Below are 19,339 nucleotides of genomic sequence, written 5' to 3'. Positions count from 1 at the left end.
CACTGACATGATAAACACATGCCAGTATGTTAAGCAGATGCCATCTACTGTTCAGATTGGAAATAGCCTAAAGTAGGATAACCCTAAATCCAATAATATGTGATAAAACAATGGCTTGGTTTATATAATAGAGATGTGTCATCAGCAACATCCACTTCAAGTATGATAATGTTATACACATAGGCTACATACATTGTATTATTGGGTTTTGGATGAATTCATGTCATGTAATTAGGTGGTTGTGATGGTTGTATTTCATAAAGTCAGCCTCCACTCAAAATGATGTCGTTATTTAAATGTTTGTAACTGTGCAGTTGACACCATATTTTTCACGTTCATCTGCTGGAGGGGGGAAAGGTTTGGAAAATAGATGAGAAAAAAATAATACTGTTTGCATACTGATAGATGCTGGTAGTTTTAGTGAGGGAGGTTTTTAACAATTTTTAACTAAATAATTGAACTTTTTGTGGGAAAATCACATCTGGAGGGGCTTTCTGACTTCTACTTACACTGTTGCACTTTATTTGTTGGTTTTTGTGTGTAAAATCTGTGACAACAGCTGTCAAATAAATGTAGTGCAGTCAAAAGCACATTTTCCCTCTTTAATTTCATTGAGTAAAACTATAAAGTTGCATAAATGTGGAAATACCGCTGTTGATATTATGACTTATTAAAACTGATCACATGTGTAGTAGAAATGTGCGATAGTTTTGTAGATTAGAGTATGATCAGAGTTCTTTTTGTGATCAATTTATATTTTTTGTGAGGTATAAATGAAGAATTCATCAAGACTGGAAACTTTAGAAGTGAATTTTTATTTGAAAAAAAGATACTGAAATGAGTAAAGCAACATGGATTGTATAAATATCTGTGCAACCAAAATGAGCACACTGAGGCACTTTACTGCCTTCTGCTGCCATGATACACCAAACTATCCAGCTTAATGTCCAGCTACAAACCTCAGTATATCATATTTTTTTTCATTCATCAGTTCATATAAGTTGGTATAATTGTATGATCTAATCTAAAACAAGTATGACTTTTAAAAAAAACAACAACGCAATTCCGAGTTAGAAAAGGAGAGGATGAAGCCTGGGTGGAAAGATGAGTTAAAGCATCTTTAAACAGAGGGAGAGGCTAACACAGAGGATGCATATTTCAAATCATTTGCAGTTCAACATAAATTAATATAATTTTTGTTTAAGAGCTGCCATGTGAGCTCAGCAGTCAGTTAAAGAGTTCACATAAGAAACATGCACACAGAAGCAAGTTCGAAGGTTAAGACTCAGTCATTCATAGTCTCAGTGCTAATGGGGGTTAAGTTAACATAAAATGGGGAAGAGAAAAAAAAAACAGCAACTTGACAATCACTGTATGACATTCTTCTGCAGTGCTTTGGCCCAAAAACCCTCATGGCACAATTCACTGGACACAATCAGTTTACAGCAGATGAAGAGCACAATCAGTACTTACAGTATGTTACAGTGTTTCAAATGTTCTCGATGTTTGTCATGAAATATCAGAATATCAGTCATTTCTCCCGTGTACAAAGTACTCTGATAGACGGATGTGAAGTGCACCCCCGAAGTTTTATTGTCACAATTTTTTTTTCACCCCTACTTTTTAGGATGTAGAAGCTGATAGTCCCAGATGTTTAGTTTCTGCAGATGGAGCACTGTTTGCATTAAATCAAAATAATGTATCTATAGGGGTTCAATGTCTGCTGATGCCAGGGAAGAAATATGTAGTGGTGTCATACGGACGACAAAAATGTACCGACTTGTACGACCGCACAACCTTAATTCAAACTTTGCAGCATTTGACTCTTTTTATATTACATCAACTGTTGAATTTACACAGAATCACAACTTTCAGAATACATTCATCTTATCGTAAAATCACCACAGCAACATCGACAAATCTCTACAAAAACATCCACCTTGCTGCCCAAATCAGCCAAATCCTTAGGAAGGAATATGTATGGAGTGATGGAGACTACAATCAGCAATATCATCTGTAATTATTCTTATTATCAAAGCACGTCATTATGTCAAAAAAAAAAAAAAAAAAGAGAGAGAGAAATAAATACATATATAACAATATGATAACACTGAAGTCTGGTGGGCGGTGTCTCCAGGGTTAGACACCCAGCTTGTTGGCGATGGTCATGACCACTTTGAGGATGGGCATGAAGGCGGAGATCTCGCTGAAGTTGCTGCTGCTGACCACATGGGTGTGGACCTCCAGACCCCGCTGGTAGTTCTGGCTCGCCACGCAACGGCCGATCTCGTGGAGCCCGTTAAGGATGTTGTGGGAGAGCTGAAAGAAATAAAATCGTCAGAGAAACAACATTATTATGTTAAATGTGTCAGCTGATCTGCCTGCTCTGAATAGAGCTACTATAACTTTATGTGTATCAGTTTATGTAACATCACAAATTCTCAGATTGCTAAACTTGTTTAATCTAATAAACTGCCAAAATCCTGAATGTATCCAGCTGACTTCAATGAAGATTTGTGATTTGTTGACTTCAAGATGCTCAAATTACAAAAAGTACTTTACTGTTATCTGGTATCTAGTCTAGTTTCGATAATACCTGTCCATGTTGTGAGATATGTCACAAAGACTTCAGCCACCTCCCAAATACATGGAGGCAAATGTTATTATAAGCTGCAAATAATATATTTGAAGAACGAGCTTCAACATGTCTTGACAGAAACAATATCCCGGTTCCTCAGGATAATCCACAGACCTCACCATTAACTACTTCTATGTAGCGCATGAGAAAAATATGTTATATGTGATTTGAGTTTAATGATCACTTGTCAATGAGACATACATAACAAACAGGACCAATCAGTTAGGTTTCAGTGAGAGCAACAAACGTGTTGATTCATGATTTCAGCTAATCTTGTGATCTGAAGACACACACTCACCAGTTCACTTTTAACTTCAGCACATGGCTGAGAACAATCAGTTTTTTGTAAATCTCTTTTCCTTCTCTGACTATAAAGAACTGAACCTTTGTTTGCATTTTTTAATTCCTTACCGACTGCTCTCTCAGCTTGTCATACAGGTATCCCAAACGTTTGGCTGCATCATCAAGTTTCCTTTTTGTTTGCTGAAAAAAGGGAAAAATATTTTCAGTCATTTCATATTTAATAAACTCAACGTTGTCCTTCCATCAAAGCAAATACAATCTGTTTGATGCCAAAGACCGACTATGAGACTTACTGGATCTCCTGCTGCTAGCTGGCAGCGCTGCACCAGGCTGTCAAAGGTGGATTTGAGGACCATGTGCTCAGCGGGGATTTCTTTCTGCTCCACCCGCTCTGCTGGCAGCTGCTGAAGGAGCTGAGGAAAACAAGTACACAAATCCAAGGTTGCTGTTGACATGTTTGCTGTGTGCGTTGCTGCTGAGAATAGAGATAACAACCCCTTGTCAAACACCGACCTGCACACTGGGCTCCTGAGGGGCTCCGGGGGGGACTTGGGCGTGCTCGTGTGGCTGAGGGGCCTCCACGGGGAATCCCATCACAGGAGCAGTGATGGGAGCTGGTGGAGTGTAGTTATCAGGGACCTGCATGGTAACACAGTTAGTGAGAAGATAGTTAGATAACAGAGAGGGAGCTGTGATCAGCATCTCTGATCTGATTACATTACAGGAACTTTTTGGGCTGCAAGAACTGGATTTGGCTTTGGTTAGGTAGTTACAAACTGAAATTATTGGATTATGCTCTTGAAGGGCTGACTTATTTACATTCTGCCAGTACTACTACACTGCATGATCCATCTGTCCTCTCAGGTGGATATTCAACCGTGTAATATACAAGTTAAAAGTTCCTCCAAAAGTTTGTGACAGAAATACATAAAAATGTAATTGCTGCTCACTGTCATGCTTATAAGATAGACTGAACACTGTATACTTGCTAAAAGCATTCATTCTAATTTAACATAATATAAAAATGGACATTAGTTGAACTGGCAAATTATTAAGAAGAAGAAGTCAGGGACTGATTCTTTCTGTAGTGTTTTTGTCAATTACTAGACACAGCGTTACCTTCTTCTTCCTGGGTCCACCTCGTACTGCTGGTGGGTCATTCCATCCTTCTTGAGGTCCTAAATCAGAAGACAAAGAGACAATTAGAAAAGACTATTGGCATTTTCTACTGGCCCTGGTCACACTCACGCAGTCCAAGATTGTCTATGTGAGACAATCTCTTGGAGCCAAGGTTAGTCAACATGGCAAAAATGCTTTAAGTGAGAACTTGCCAGATGTGCAACATATTCTGGCAGTTAATGCAGAAACAAAACCGCAAATATGGCAAAAAAAATGTTCAGGCAACAGCCTTATAATCACTCAACAGCAACAACAGCCCACTACTCAATAATTATGAGCACCTCATATCTACCTTTTTCATCAGGAACATGTATGCATCTTTAAACCATCTGAGTTCACTCTCATGATTGTAAATGGTATCTGTAAGGGCCTGACAATGTATGATCCAAAATTAAAAAAATACACTCTCTCGATTCAAGCGGCAAAAGCAAACACGACTGAACACACAATAGGTGACCAGAAAAATATAGAAAGCCTGTACACTGGATTACAATCCAAAACAACAGTCCACTGATTATAAACTGCAACTAAAGACGTGGTCTCAACAAAAACTCAGGTAGAATTTATTGCACGGATGTTGTGTTGCATTGTATTAAGCTGTACTGGTATTTCCATTTTTTATGGTTACTCTGTAGATTTCAGTGAACTCAGTGCAACCCTAACCCTGTCACCTTGTTGTTCACACAGGGAACTCAGCCAGGGAAAGTATCCTGCAAGTCAAATGAGGGGGACAGATGAATATGATTCATGGTTCATGAATATAATCAGACACAGATTGCTGTTAACATCTGTAATGCCGTGTAGATGAGAAATTACTTGATGTAATTGTGCTTTTTTGACTATAAAGTGACCAACATGGTATCTACCTGTAGGAGGAGGAGCGACAGCAGAGGCCCCAAAGGGCTTCACAGCAGGAGCTCCAGGGCCTCCCTGTGGATAGCCTGTTCCCATAGGAGCATAGGGACCAGCCATGGGGGGTGCAGGCCCCTGGTTGTGGAGGCTCCCTGGGTACATGGGAACTGGGGCTCCTGGCTGGGAGCTGGGTGGCAAAGGGCCTGATGGCATAGAGGTAGATGGCATGAAGCTTGTCGGTGGAACCCCGGGGCTGGGCAATGGGGGTGCGCCTCCAGGGTTCGATGAAGGGGGCTGTAGAACAGGTCCAGATAAATTAGCCCCTGGCATGGTGGGACCTGGAGGAGAGAAGGCTGAAGGTCCGCCAATGGGCACAGGCTGAGGCTGGAATGGCTGATGCGGAAGGAAACCTAAAAAAAGGACACATAAGTCACTACAGCAAATCAAAGCAGTCTGACATAATTGATAGTAGAACACAAATAGTCAGCATCAAACCTGGAGCAGGAGCAGGATGTTGGGGGTAGGAAGGCCTCATGGCAGGGCGAGTCACACTGGGCGGCAGTACATGAGAAGAAGGTGGCAAGCCAGGCCCGGTGTTGGTTGGAGCAGCTTGAGGGTTAAAAAGTGATGGCAGAGGAGGCTGCGGTTGTGTAGCCGCCTGGGAAGGAGCAGAAGGCTGGTACTGACCCTAAGGTTGGAGAGAATAAAAACAATCAAGAAAGGTGCTAAGATCCATAAATAGAAGATAATTTAACAAGATATATTAATGATTTTATGCTTTTGGTTGCTAATCTATTTATACCATAATTTGTGCTTTTGGTGCATGAGTCTGAGCAGCAGGAGCAGGCTTGGCTGTGGACACATTGACTCTGTTGAAAGAGTTTGGAGGCTGCTGTCCAGTGGCAGCCTCTCCCTGAGCGTGGAACAGCCTGTTTCTCAACATCATGATCCCAGGCTGCAGAACACAAAATGAAGCACAAACAAATGTACTTATTGCAATCCAAAAAGAGAAATACTATGACTCTGGTGTTGGAAATTGGGTCGTCTTACTTGGTCCGAGTTCTCGGGCAGGTAGGTCATAGCAGTGGACAGACTGCCCTCTGCAGCCAGGATACCAGCATAGCAGGTTAGCTTCTCAGCCAGGATGGGGCTCTGGACTGCCACCTCGCTGTTGCGGAGACGTTCAATTGACTTACGCAGCATCATTACTTTCTCAACCAGATCCTGGAAAGTAAAAATGGACAAACAGAAACATGTCAGTAAGTAAGTAATAAAGTAAAAAATCTATTATGGTTACTATTCTACTCTACTCCTACAGCTTAATCTTTATACAAATGGCTCAAATAAGCACTCCAATAGGCTTCTCGATCATTTTTCGAGTACTTAATCTATTTTTGGAGCTGCACACCCTGCTCAAGCACTCTTTCACTTCTAAAAAAGATGCGGATGTGCCTGCACTGACTCGTACTACACCCACTGCACAAAGACACCCTCATCTGAGCTTTTACCCTGCAGCACGTCACACCATCTGCACTTGAGAGGTGCAATTCCCACCTAAAAATGTAAAAACGACCGAGTGTGGTTTTACATTGCTTTGTACAGCACCGTACACTGTGCTAACAACGGACTTCATGGTGCATTCAGATGCATGTTGTAAACTTAGAATGTTCTACTCAAATGACAGTGAACTTTGTTTACTGCTGCTTTTTTAAAAATAGTTAAAGAGGTTAAAATCATGACATTATTCCATTAATTTCTACATAGGCACACTTAAACCCCCCCCCCCCCTCCCCCTCCCCCCTCCCATCACCTACCACCACAAATATAATCTGATTCTGTGGGAAACATTGCCACATAGTTCATTTTTTTCTGATCTGTGTACATGTAAGTACTTGGTGCAAAAAAAACAAACTAAAATAATGTCCACATCAAACTTAAAAGAGATTATACCTCGAGACCAAGAGGGGAGGAGCAATCTCTATGCAAGGCCCAGCACTCCACTAACTTCTCGATGTTCCCAGAGCATATGTAACACAGACAGGCTTGAAGGCAGCGCTTCTCTGTCCCCTCTAGCTCCAACCTGCCTCCCAAGGTATCTACCGAGAAGAACAACAGATATAAAAAGTGTTGAGAACAGCAAGAGGGGTTAACATGAGAGCAGGGGTGATGAGCTCAGACAAAAAAAGGTTATTCAGCAAGTTAAACAGGTATGGATAAAAATGGTGCAATGCTCCTGAAAGTGAGGCAAGTCACAGCATGAACAATGTGCTGCTTCACTTGTGAGTAACCTACCACAAAGCCGGGCAAAGTCTTCAGGATGGGCATAGGTTAGCAGAGCAGCGAGGGCCTCTTTCCAATTGTCAAGCTCACAGCTCTGGACAATGTCCCTCCAGTTCTGAGTCACCACTGATGATATGAGCTGCAGTTGAGGATAAAAGAGTTAAATGAAGTTAATATAGAGCTTAAACATTCCCCCCAGTGATTGTACCAACCAAACATCAATCAAACAAATGTAGTAACATCAAATTTCTCACCACTGAAATGCTGTTCTTTTGCTTGCTTAGATATTTTTGCTGAGTCTTCTTGAGCAGCTCTTCTCCTCCACTGATAGCAAGCAGGATGGCTTCAGCATAGCGACCGTCGTTAAGACACAGATCCACAGCTCCCTCAAAGTTACCGACCAGCAGAGCCTGGCTTATCAAACCATCAGTATCTGCAAAAAGAAAAAAAAAATGATTAGCCACACACTCAGAAACACACATAAAATGACATGGTGTTAAATATCCAAACAGAGCTAATGAAGTGCAAATGCAGATGAGGGATTTTACCACATGACACAGGGATCTGGAAGTTGGTGTTTTCCTTTGGAGTTTGACTGAAAAAGTCTGCCGGGGAAACAGAACCTGATGTTCTGGCGTCACCAACTGAAGCTGCTTCATCAGACCTCTGGAAAGACAAAAAAAAGGAGTATTTAACATCAAAATGACCAAAAAGATTTATAAATAATCATCTTGTCTGAAAGAGGAAAAACAGGCCAATTAATATTGGCCTGTTTTACTGAAAAATCAGAGCTTGCAAATGCATCTAATGATTTTTATTTACGTTTTGATGATGAAAATGACTTTTCAAATGTTTAAAGTAACTTATTTGATATGTGGGGTGAATACAGTGTCACCTCCCCACTTACTATCAGTGCCCCTGTATTTACAAGCATCTTGAGGGTACGAAAACTCATGCTAGACTTTTATTTGCTTTTATTTTCTTCAGCTTTTAACTCAATTCAGCCACCCATCTTATGCCATAAACTAGTGTCCTTTTTTAGTCTTGATGTTGGTATGGTGAAATTATTATTTATTTTATATACAAATTACTGCAGAAGTCACCACAATGACAGGCACTTCTTGAAATCTGTGGACGACACAGTCTTAGTCAGTCTGCTCCAGGATGGAGAGGTTGACCATGGGCCATTGGGGACAGTGATCGATAACTGACACGACCTCAACACATCAACAATCTGCAAAAAGGGCCTGCAGGGATTATACATTCTGCGCAGACTAAATTCCTTTAATGTTGACAAGATTTTGATGGTTTTATTTTATAAATCCTTTGAGTCCATTTTAATGTTATTGCTTAATTTCATTTCATGGAAACTTGTCAGTGAAAAACAAAAATCGTCTGTTCCAAATTGTGAAAGAAGCCAGTAAGATAATTGGCATGCAGCAGCTCGCTCTCTCTCTCTCTCAGAGATCTTTGACAGGCTTGTTTTAAAGAAAGCTCCAGCTCTGACCACCCACTTTTGGAGGAACTTATCAAGTTTGGTTGTGCTGTATGCTGAGATGATGTTTGTTATGTCACTGTTTATTTATTTATTCATGTTTGTTGTGTTTGTTGTTGTTTGTACTGTCACTGCAAACCAAAGTTCCCCTCGAAGGACAATAAAGCTCTGAACTGAACAACAGCTGACCTCAGTGGAGAGTTGCAGCATCTTTTTTGCCAAGTCTTCAGCATCAACTGCATGTCCATTGGGTTGAAAATTCTTCCCCAGGCATTTTGAAATCTGAAAGATAACAACAGTTTCACAGGTAAGACACAATATGATTCATAGGTATGATACATGCTTATAATTGATGCTAATACAATAGTGTATCAGAGGAAATATACCTTTTTCTCCAATTCATCTTTACTGAAACCCAACAGTCTGAGGAATTTAATGCGAGCTTCATCCTCAAAATTAACCTGTAAACAGAGGCAGTGAAAGCTTAAACACACACACTGGGTGACAGATTTAATGATGTTTCTTTCTTATCAGGAGGACATGAGGGCCCACCAGAAGGAACTTCCATATGTCCTGCTCAGCGTCTGACGTGGCGTGCTGAATCTTGGCCTGACAGTAGTTGTTGAAAGTACCCGACTGCAGCGCCGCCTGCAGCTCCCTGGAGCGCTGGAGGAACTCTGTCTCCGTGGTAACCTGGCTCACAAACACTTGCCTGGGGACGGGCTGGGGGCTCTGCACTGGAGGCATCTTGGGATTCTCAAAGGTTATGAGTTTCCCACCAAACTGAAGCAAAACAAAGCAACAAGTCAGCTATAAATTAAATGAATTGGGACATTTTTAGCAAAGTCCTTCTCATTAAGGTGGGTGCAGAACATTGTTAGCCTTGTACTTACAGCAAAGGAAGCCCCCACTGGCCTGCGCACCCACTTAGGTGGCTTCTTCAGAGGGGGAACTATGGTGTCCTGCACTGTAGGCTGAGGAACTTGCAGGGGAGGGAGCACCTGCCCTGTACCAAAGGGATCCATTGAATCAAATGAGGAGGATATCTGTTAAATAAAATGTTAAATGTTAAAGCAAGCACAACTCTCTAGATGAAATTCCACAGTTATAAGACACTTTTCCAAATTCGATACACGTTTTAAGAGTAGTTCATTTGTCAATCTTGTCAACCTTCACATGAGCACCATCTTGTGGACAAACAATACAGCTCAGCACACGGCCTTTGGGATTAAAAACATCACATAAAAACAGAACAGAACACTACCTTATCAGCGGCGCTTTGCTCCTGAGCCTTCAAGCTCCCTCCCATCACAGAGTAAACAGTGATTCTCCCATCAAACGAGGCAGCTGAAAGCAAAGCTGGATTCCTGGGACACCACTGGACATCAAAACACCACTGGTTCGTTGTTGGAAGCTCATAGATGACCTGGGATTAAATAAATTGCACATGATGTATTATGTTATCACCAAAGCATAATAATAACAAGGTGAAGTAATTCAGGGATGACAGAGAAGCAGCATTTAATCTCTTATACCTCTGCAGTGTTTGGGTTCCAGCAGAGGATCCGGTTGTCTTTAGCACTACTCAGTAGGAGCTCTGGGTCAGCTTGGCTCCACGATATGGACAGAATTCCCCTATAAGAAAATAATAATACAAAGCACATATTGTATATTCTGCAAGATGGCCACAAAAAAAAAAAGAGAACAGCACGACACATAAACTGCTTAAGTCTTACCTTGTGTGATTCTCAAAGACTTTAAGGGGTGATGTGGCAAAACGAAGGTCCCACATCTGGAGGACTGGCAGGCGGTCGTCTTCAGAGGCCAACACCAACTGAGTGGCGACCTCAGGGTGCCAGAGCATCCCTGAACAGTGCATCTGAACACACATCACAGATCACAATTACAATGATGAAAAGGATTTTCTATATATCAACTTCATTATTAATCTCCTTCCTCTCTCCACCCTCGCCACTTTCTAATGAGGTAGTGAGACTTTTGTAGAGGAAGTGAAAGTTTTAGCTGTGTATGTTTTTTATTTAATAGGCGGCCACAATGAAAAAGTTGTGTTATTCCAGTTGCTGTTTTGTTTAGCTTTTATGCTTAACCCACCCCCTCCCCAAACTGTTTACTCTGGCTTATTGTCTAAAGAGAAGTAACTGCAGATACCAGCATATATTTCAAAGGGTCATCTTCTCCCAGGAGATCAATATTACTGATTGGTCCAGCCAGGATGAATTTGAAATGAATTAACAGAATGTAGTTTGGGATTTGCTGTGTTTCATTTTAAAGCCACCAACCCTGTTGCTGTGGTCACTAATCTTGATGATGGGCTCGTTCTTTCTTAAGTCCCACACAACTGCCTTCCCGCTGGGGTTAGCAGAGGCCAGGATGTGCTGGACCTGCCGGTTCCAGGACACGACACTGACGTCTTCAGCGGGCTGAAAGGAGAGACAGAAGCTGTTACTGACACAAAATATCAAGTAGTAAGTCTGAGACACAAAGATCCCTGATATTCAAATAATAATACGTCAGGCTAATGCCATAAAAAACAGTGATGGTACCAACTTAAAATTGCCACCCAGTAAGTAGTAGGATTAAGGTCAGATTGTGATTGTGCCAGATCCAGCAGTATCACAGATGTATGAAAGAGGACAGCTTGTATAGTCATAATTAAAGATTTTATTGTTTTTATGAAATGATTACATTAAAAAAGGACACTTAAATTCCTTTCAAACATTATGGAAAATGTCTCTCAAGTATGTTTTCATCATTTCCATTATCTAAAAAGAAAATTACACCCACCATACACCTAAAAGAAAACATAAACATAAACCTGTGGCTTTCATTCTTAACTCACACATATGAAACTACAAGGTGTAGAAACAAAGAGAAAGCTGCCTGTCTAACACTGTGGGTTCTTTTTTTGTGTTTTGATTTATACAACAAGTCGGCTCATCCCTAAAAAAATGTAAACTTTAAAAGATACAGATTGAAGCTGTGGTCACCCACCTGTGTCTTTGCTCCTGGTGTCATCGGACTGCTGAAGTTGTTGAGATCCCAGATATAAATCTCTGAATCATTGGCTCCTGATGCGAGGAGATTACTCTGAGAGGAATAAATTGAGAAGGATTAATTATGTTAAGTATAGTACAAATTATTTAAAAAGATTAACTGTCTCCAATCAACTTTTACCTGAAAAGGGTTGAAATCAAGTGCTCGGACGGGTCCTGTGTGTTTGTCAGACTGTCCCACTATTGTCTCAGCTCCAGAGTTAATTATGGCCTCTGGGTTATATACAGTTAATGTGCCATTTTCACTGCCACCGACCAGTCTCCCTCCTATACCATCTTCTCCCATTCCAAAATTCACCCATACGATACTGTGCAACCTGTGGACCATGAGAAGTATTGTGAGTTTAAGTAAATGACACATATGACAAAGTGATGAGCCAGCCTCAAAGGATGCAGCTGTATGCTTCATTTCTCTAACTCTTTGCCTATTACGCTAAAAATCAACCATATTTTTTTTTTTTTTTTTTTGCAGATGAATCACAGGTAATGTAAAATAATAGGTTAGAGTGAAAAAAATCCCTTTCCATTTTAAAATCTGCCATAATTTCATACAAACTGTGCATAAAATGTCTACATGGGCTCTTCCAAAATACTGGAGATTTTTGCCTTTGGTTTTGATGTGTCTAAATAAAAGCATAAAATAAATTTGAGGTATTTGTATATCAAAATAAATATTGGAATTGCATGACTTCGTATAGTTTACCTGTTTGAGGTGGGTAATGACCCTTTAAGCTGCATGTCCAGAGAGGGATCAGAAAAATCCACCTCAAATATCTCCAGGGCAGCTGTGGTGTTGAAAGAGGCATCCAGCTGCTGTGCTGATGTGCCTGTTCAATGATAAGAGGAATCAGACAATGATTAAATGACACTAAGTGCATTTGCTCAAGCACAAGTTTAAGATACTTGCACTTTACTATACTATCTTCACTATAAGTACTTTATACTTCCACTCCATCACATTTCAGAAGGAAATATCCTACTTTCTAACCCATTACATTTATTTGACAGTTTTAGCTACTGGTAACCTTTCAAATGAATATTTTACAATAAATGACATAATGACACAATTATAAATGACATGGGCTTGTGGTCTCTTACAAAATATCAGTTTGTATTTGTGTCTGAAACACTTGACATGTTTCAGATGTTTATGTGTTGTTTGCTGTTGCACCAAATACACATCTCCCCTCACATGGGTCAAAGTAAACAACTAGTGTGGAGCCAGCTGTGGACCAATATTCAACTTACAAAAGTATGATGAAACTTGAAGCCTTTTGTAAATTTACTTTACTGTGAAGTAGGGGTCATCTTGTTTCCAGCAGTTAAACTTTTATTTTAAAGTAGTATTCATATTTATTGTGGAAAAAACATATCAGATACACATTATTGTTCCAAGCTAAATCTATATATATAATAGTGCAGAGGTAAGCAAATAGTGGCCCATGGGCTAAATTCGGCCCTGCAGCAGAAATATTTGGCCCTGACTTTCATAGTTTACATCAAAACATTAACATAGTTATTTATAAATCTACAAATAGCAAAATAAACACAAGCCTCCCGTGCATCCCAATTATTGTCATACTTGTTGCATTTAATCCTGCCCTGACACCAGCACAGGCATTAAAACTGTCATACTACCTGCACAGGTAATCGTGTTGAAATTAAGTCCAATAATCTTTCCAGAAATTAAAGTTTAATACATGAACTCAACAACTTTCAGCAGTGGAAAAGAAATGCTGTGTTTCCCTTTAGATACAATCATTAACAGTGTTGTAAATCTGTTTTTTTTCTTAAATGAGTTTACAACATATAAAATCCTGGTCTTCCCCTGTCTTAGTACATGTCTGGAGGAGGGTCTTTAAGTAAAGGATCTCAGTACATCTTCCACTACTGGAATGAGAACAAGTCTAACCACTGCTTGTTAAATCTGCTAAAGCAGCTCAAAGCAAACATAGTAAAGACAGACATGATTTGTAAACAGTCATTTGGTTTAGGAGAGATAGTAAAGAGTCGTATATCACAGCTACCTAAGGCCAGGTGGATAGGATGGTGCCCGGCTGGACTCCACGCCTGGTGGGCAGTCCTCTGGATCTCCTTCAGCCTCATCTTCCTCTACAGGTGCTCAAGTCTCAAATCCTGGACAGAGGAATTTCAATAAAACACACTGGTTTACTTCTTACATTCACTGTTGTTAGTGACACACAAATCTGCACTCACGTCTCAAATATTCATGTTGGGTTTTTTTTTTTACCTTGACACCGGGTGCCACCCATACAGACAGAATGTCTCAGACTATTTCCTGAAATGTCTGGCTAACGTTTACAGATCAAACCATTTCAAAGCTACAAAATGTTTACTGTGACAATATTAGCTGTATGTTGATAACATCAGGGTGATTAAAACCTAAGCAGCAGTGACATTATCTCCATTAAACTGTAGCCGGTTGTAAAATAATTAATCATTAGCTTAGGTTAAACTAAACTGTAGCTAACAAGTGAGCATATCACACATATGATCGTTAGTCGAAAATCTGCTGGCAGCCATTATTTATCTTTAACTCAATATTAACCCGAGTTTTACTCTTGTTTTAAGTCATATGTGTTATTTTTATCTTGCTATCAGTGTCTGGCCCTTTAATCCCAGTGCTTAATCAGAGCCAGCTAACAAGCAAGCTAACAGCCACCACCCCTTATATCCTATTTCAACAGAAAAGACAAGCGTCTGTATCAGATATGTTTAAAGACAGCAAAGTAAAAAATAAAAAAGATTAACGCGGTGTTTCAAAAGAGTAACTCACGTCAACTGTCTCAGTCACAGCCCGACTGCCACTATTCACAACCTAGACAGCTACAGTTGTTAGCTGCTGATCATCGGCCAAGCTAGCAGCTAGCAGCTTAGCATTAGACCAAAGGGCTCTGCCGTGTTGTCACTGCGCTACGGTGGCCGACGCAGACTTTTCTCGCGTGGCCTGAGGTAACCCCGATGTCACACTTAAGTTTAAATTTGACCCGTTTTTTAACATGTGGGAGGTGAAAAAAACACACCCTACAGTATGCACGTCTTTTAACTAGACTTTTACTAATGAAACTCACATTATACAAAAAATGGAATCAATATACATCCTTCTTTAAATTCTTAAATTTTTTTGTGCCGCTGATACACATTTTGTATATACAAATATAGTAAATATGACCTGTTTATTGAACAATTTTTAAAAAATCAGCATTAAATTATGTTGTATTCATCATATTCTATAAAATGTTCTCCTGCACTGGTGATTGTGAATGTCTTTTTTCCCCATAAGATTTATCAAACATGTATTAATGACTGATGGGGAATTTATTCATGTGAATTGGTGTAGAGACTAATTATGAGTCAGAATATGAACAGTATGTGAAAATCTGTCATGAAACAACAGTCAGGTGCCCAAATGAACAATGAAACAGTTTTTTTCTTACCGTAATCTTTCCTTCTGTTCATATTGAACATTAGAAGATCTATTCACAATGCACTTAAACATATAAGTGAGTTGGGAGGGGTTAGGTCCATAAGCCTCCTTCTGTGCAAAAATGTATTTAAAAGTTTGTCTGAAAGTAATCTGAAGCTCTAGTTGTCCAAATGAGACAAATCAAGTAGATATCTTTTAATACTGCAGTCTTTTAGTGCCAAAGTCCCTCTTTTTGTTGTACATTTTATTTTTTCTTAACCAAAATAGTTGTTTTATATACTGTTTTTACTTTCTCGCATGGCTGGTATGATCATTCATTAAAGGTCATATTGAGCCAGATATTTAGAATATTAATTATTATTATTATATTTATAGCGTCTGGGTAGAATGTAAAAACTGAATTGCCCTCTGGGATGAATCAAGTAATCCGAAGCTGAATCTGAATAATGTGTCTGTGAAGATTTTCAGTCATTGAGGACAGACTGAATCAAGGGAAACTGGACTGATTTGTAGATACTCCATCCACTTTGGGTGTGTTGTTACAATAATTTGACTGAATTTGATGCTAAAATAAAAAGACTGCTGAAGCTTTGCATAAACTTAAAAAAATGTTTCAAAAACCTTGACAGTTGATAATTCTTCACAAATGACTGTGTGGACTCAGTGAATTTTGGCCACCCCATCATATATATTGAAAGCACATTTGAAGGGGATTTAAAGAGGAAACATCTGTCAGTGTTCATATGTTGTTTCAAGACAGACTTGAAAAACTGTGACCGTCCTTTAACGCCAATTAATGTAAAAAACAAAAACCTCTAGCAGGTTCATTTTCATTCAACACAAAAAACAGCAACACAGAGGTAACTGTTAACATTAAGTCTTTATTCTTGACAGAAATATATGTACACAAGTAGAATCAGGTTGAAGTCTTTAGATTTCATAATTCTTGACTTCCTCAGGCTGTTTCTCAGGATCTCCGCCTTTCTCCAAGTACAGGTTGTTGTAGGGATACTGTTTCGGTGCCTGGGACAGAAACAAAGGCTTTGATCAAAATGTGCATGTTATCCAAAACATTTTCTGTACAGGTGGCACAGTACTAAACAGATATGTACTAAAACATCCAAAAACTGCTAAGAATATACCTTAATGGAACTCCCTTTTTATCTTAACAGTCTTGCTCATAATGTATTTGAAATGATTAAAAGCATTCATGTGGAAACAGTGACATTAAGTGATTGCAAAACCAACGGGACAGCCAGAAAACTGCAAAATACAATGAACAGGGTCCATTGTTGAATACATTGTTATGAGTTATAAATGGTTATATTGGTTGTAAATCATATATATGTCTACTTGGCCATCTCTCTAAAGCTGAGTGACACCTAACACCGTAATAACTATTTTGTGAGGATTTACGAAAAGATCTGAAATCACATCATCACTCACAAATGTGCATTCATGTCATATATAGCTTACAAGAAAAGGCATTTTTTTAAAAAATATGCCCATTAAACTGAGAATATCAATTTGTTAATTGACTGTCTCTCACAGACAGCTTAATAAAGTAAGTGTCTCAAATTAAGTTTACAAGTTAGTCAGACAACTAAACAAAGTTAGGTTTGAAATTTTGTTTCAGATTCAAAGTAATATACAGGTAATGAGTTAAAACACTCAAAGATGTCTAGATGACTTGCTAATTCTACTGAAATATCTGCAGTGCTTGAGAAGAAAAGTCTAATTATATTTTCCTTAAAAACATTTTGGATAATGGGTACAGCTGTCAACCCAAGCTTATTCAAAATATGACAACATAACACTGTTACTTTATCCCAACAGGCATAATTACACAGCTTGTTAGTAGAACTGCGAACCTTTAAAAATGTAATCAATTAGTTTCATGCAGTATTTCCATATGTACCTATTGGAAGTTACACTTTTTTTTAATTTCATATATATCAGTCAGGAGAGTCAGGAAAGAAATTTGAGTTACTCCACCTAACCATATTACTTGGACTTTCAGGGATGACAATTCTGTTGGTGAGGAACAACTAACACGATATATACATCTTCCTTTCTCCCCCACTATCACAAGCATAAGCATTGACTAGTCTTCATGGGATTCACCACACACACAGTGTATGTATGTGCATCTAAGGCACAGTTCAGCGCAGTATAACCACTGCACACAGAGAGTCATTAATCATTTGGGGAGTTTGTAATGTTTCTGGTCCTGAACCTGTGGCAAGTGTAGGAGTTATTAGAATTAATTAAAAAATAATCATGATAATAATTTCCCAAACCACAGAGTTTTTTTAAACAATTATGATGACCAAGCCATTTCACACACTTGGAAAAGTACTTTATAACATGAACCATAACTTCAGGCCTCGGTCTGTACTTACAACAGGTTGGTAAGCTGGGAATACCTCCCCAACGTAGAACATAAACAACATGAACCCGATGAAACCGAACAGTTGTTTACACATCGAGGACCAGGGCACGGGGCTGGGAGATGTATCCACACGGTTCCTGATGTACATGTCAAAATGCCAGTGCATCTAAAAACAGACAGAGAGCAATCCCAAACTATAAGAACGATTTATTCTTCGTCAACTGGTGATTGTACAGAAATAACTGCAAATAAGCTGATCTGAACACTATCTACATAAGACATCCTTTAAAGAGGAATAAAATGATGCACTTAAAAAATAAAGCAACAAAGGTCCTTCTAGACACAATTATGCATGTATGATTTTTATCAGAGATTACACAATGTTATGTCGGCATTGTGTTTCATGTGTCTTTACTGCAGCATTAAAACACTATCAATTGTGTAGGAAACAATGTGCAAATGATCTTTGAATGACCTGAAGAAAGATAGATAACTAAAATTTAGGATTTTAGATTTTTTAGGCTTACATCAAAGGATGAGAAATCTAAAATATTTGATATAAACACATATTACTTTATTAATAGGGACCAAGATTAATGGAACTATTTTACAGATTAAAAATGTACTTGTCACTGCTTGGTGATGGACAAACTATGTAATGGTACACTATTTCTAAATGCGCCCTAATGTATATCTATCTGTGACTTATTTAACATAATCCAGTTGCATATAATATCAGTATTATCTTACCGGCTCGCCCCAGTTCCTCCTCAGGTCAGGGTGGTCCCATTGGTACCAGGGGTCCCTCTCCTGCTGAGATCTTTCAGGAAGCTTTGGATAATCACCGTAGCTACAAAAACACACAATGATGGCATTTGTCATCTATGTAAATACTTATCTGCTGCTGGTGATGATGTCTCAGAAAATAGTCTATGTGCATCTGGTAAACACAAACATGAGGATGCTATACTTTTCCGCTCCACAAAGAAATTACATGCAGTTTAAACTACTACGAATGTCAGATTCATTCATAATAACTCTCACCCCTCGCCTTTGTCTGGATATGGTTCATAGTCCTCCAGCCTTATGTTGTACTTCTTTGCAGCAGCTGCCCTCTCCTCAGGAGTATTCGGATATGGACCAGGTAAGCTACCCTTTGACGAAGCAGAGGCTGAAACAACAATACATGAACATGCGAATAAAACAGGTCACATAGAGAAAGAATTTCAGAGAGAAACAACAAATGTTATTCAGCCTGCCTTTACCCTCATTCAGAACAGCGGTAGCCACTTAGCTAACGTTAGCATGTCAAGGTTATGTCAGTTCGGGGGCTTCAAACTTTAAAATCTGACATGTATTTTCAAAGAGATTCATCACACAGTTTTATAAAGTGTTATAACATAACTGACCTGCTCTACTTCCCGACAGAAGTGCTGGAAAGCCAGACCTTTTGGCTGTAGAGAGGGCTTGGGCCCACCGTCGGAAACCAACACCAGCCATGTTTACTGGCTGCTGCTGACTGACCGAAACAAAAGTACGCATGCGCGAGGTTGGAAGTATGGGTTGACATAAGGGCCAAATACGTAAAACTAATCATACAATTGTGTTTGAACAAAATAAAAAAACTGTACTAAAATGCACACCAAATAGCCCCATTAAATAAAGACATGCCTAAATT

General features: G+C 39.3%; 2 protein-coding genes across 2 annotated transcripts; both read right to left on the bottom strand.

The window, feature by feature from the left end:
- Window positions 1–796: 796 nt before the first annotated feature.
- Window positions 797–14,708, bottom strand: sec31b (SEC31 homolog B, COPII coat complex component). Its single transcript, XM_053340871.1, has 26 exons — window positions 14,619–14,708; window positions 13,849–13,957; window positions 12,525–12,648; window positions 11,943–12,138; window positions 11,760–11,855; window positions 11,048–11,188; window positions 10,484–10,626; window positions 10,283–10,382; window positions 10,012–10,173; window positions 9,641–9,793; window positions 9,300–9,530; window positions 9,134–9,208; window positions 8,937–9,029; window positions 7,801–7,918; window positions 7,507–7,685; window positions 7,265–7,391; window positions 6,923–7,068; window positions 6,023–6,196; window positions 5,775–5,927; window positions 5,468–5,660; window positions 4,987–5,382; window positions 4,061–4,119; window positions 3,455–3,580; window positions 3,235–3,354; window positions 3,050–3,121; window positions 797–2,319 (listed from the first exon to the last, which is right to left on the bottom strand). The coding sequence occupies exons 2-26, from the start codon at window positions 13,925–13,927 to the stop codon at window positions 2,140–2,142; spliced, it is 3,636 nt and encodes a 1,211-aa protein (XP_053196846.1). The 5' UTR covers window positions 13,928–13,957; window positions 14,619–14,708; the 3' UTR covers window positions 797–2,139.
- Window positions 14,709–16,130: 1,422 nt separating this feature from the next.
- Window positions 16,131–19,203, bottom strand: ndufb8 (NADH:ubiquinone oxidoreductase subunit B8). Its single transcript, XM_053340872.1, has 5 exons — window positions 19,071–19,203; window positions 18,706–18,832; window positions 18,412–18,511; window positions 17,672–17,827; window positions 16,131–16,292 (listed from the first exon to the last, which is right to left on the bottom strand). Exons 1-5 carry the CDS (start codon window positions 19,201–19,203, stop codon window positions 16,200–16,202), a joined length of 609 nt encoding a protein of 202 aa, XP_053196847.1. The 3' UTR covers window positions 16,131–16,199.
- Window positions 19,204–19,339: the final 136 nt, after the last annotated feature.

Source organism: Scomber japonicus, chromosome 20 (assembly GCF_027409825.1).
Source record: "Scomber japonicus isolate fScoJap1 chromosome 20, fScoJap1.pri, whole genome shotgun sequence".
Lineage (NCBI taxonomy): Eukaryota > Metazoa > Chordata > Actinopteri > Scombriformes > Scombridae > Scomber > Scomber japonicus.
This window is presented reverse-complemented; position numbering and strand designations above follow the sequence as displayed.

What these genes read in the sequence shown, in the direction of transcription:
- ndufb8 (XM_053340872.1), bottom strand. Translation starts at nt 19,203, where the DNA reads ATGCGTACTTTTGTTTCGGTCAGTCAGCAGCAGCCAGTAAACATGGCT. An exon ending in TATCCAGACAAAGGCGAGGG is followed by an intron (nt 18,512 to 18,705) that starts GTGAGAGTTATT and finishes GTGTTTTTGTAG; the next exon opens with CTACGGTGATTATCCAAAGC. An exon ending in GGAGGAACTGGGGCGAGCCG is followed by an intron (nt 17,828 to 18,411) that starts GTAAGATAATAC and finishes GTCTGTTTTTAG; the next exon opens with ATGCACTGGCATTTTGACAT.
- sec31b (XM_053340871.1), bottom strand. Translation starts at nt 13,927, where the DNA reads ATGAGGCTGAAGGAGATCCAGAGGACTGCCCACCAGGCGTGGAGTCCA. An exon ending in AGCAAAGCGCCGCTGATAAG is followed by an intron (nt 9,794 to 10,011) that starts GTAGTGTTCTGT and finishes TTTATTTAACAG; the next exon opens with ATATCCTCCTCATTTGATTC. An exon ending in ACATCCTGCTCCTGCTCCAG is followed by an intron (nt 5,383 to 5,467) that starts GTTTGATGCTGA and finishes TCCTTTTTTTAG; the next exon opens with GTTTCCTTCCGCATCAGCCA.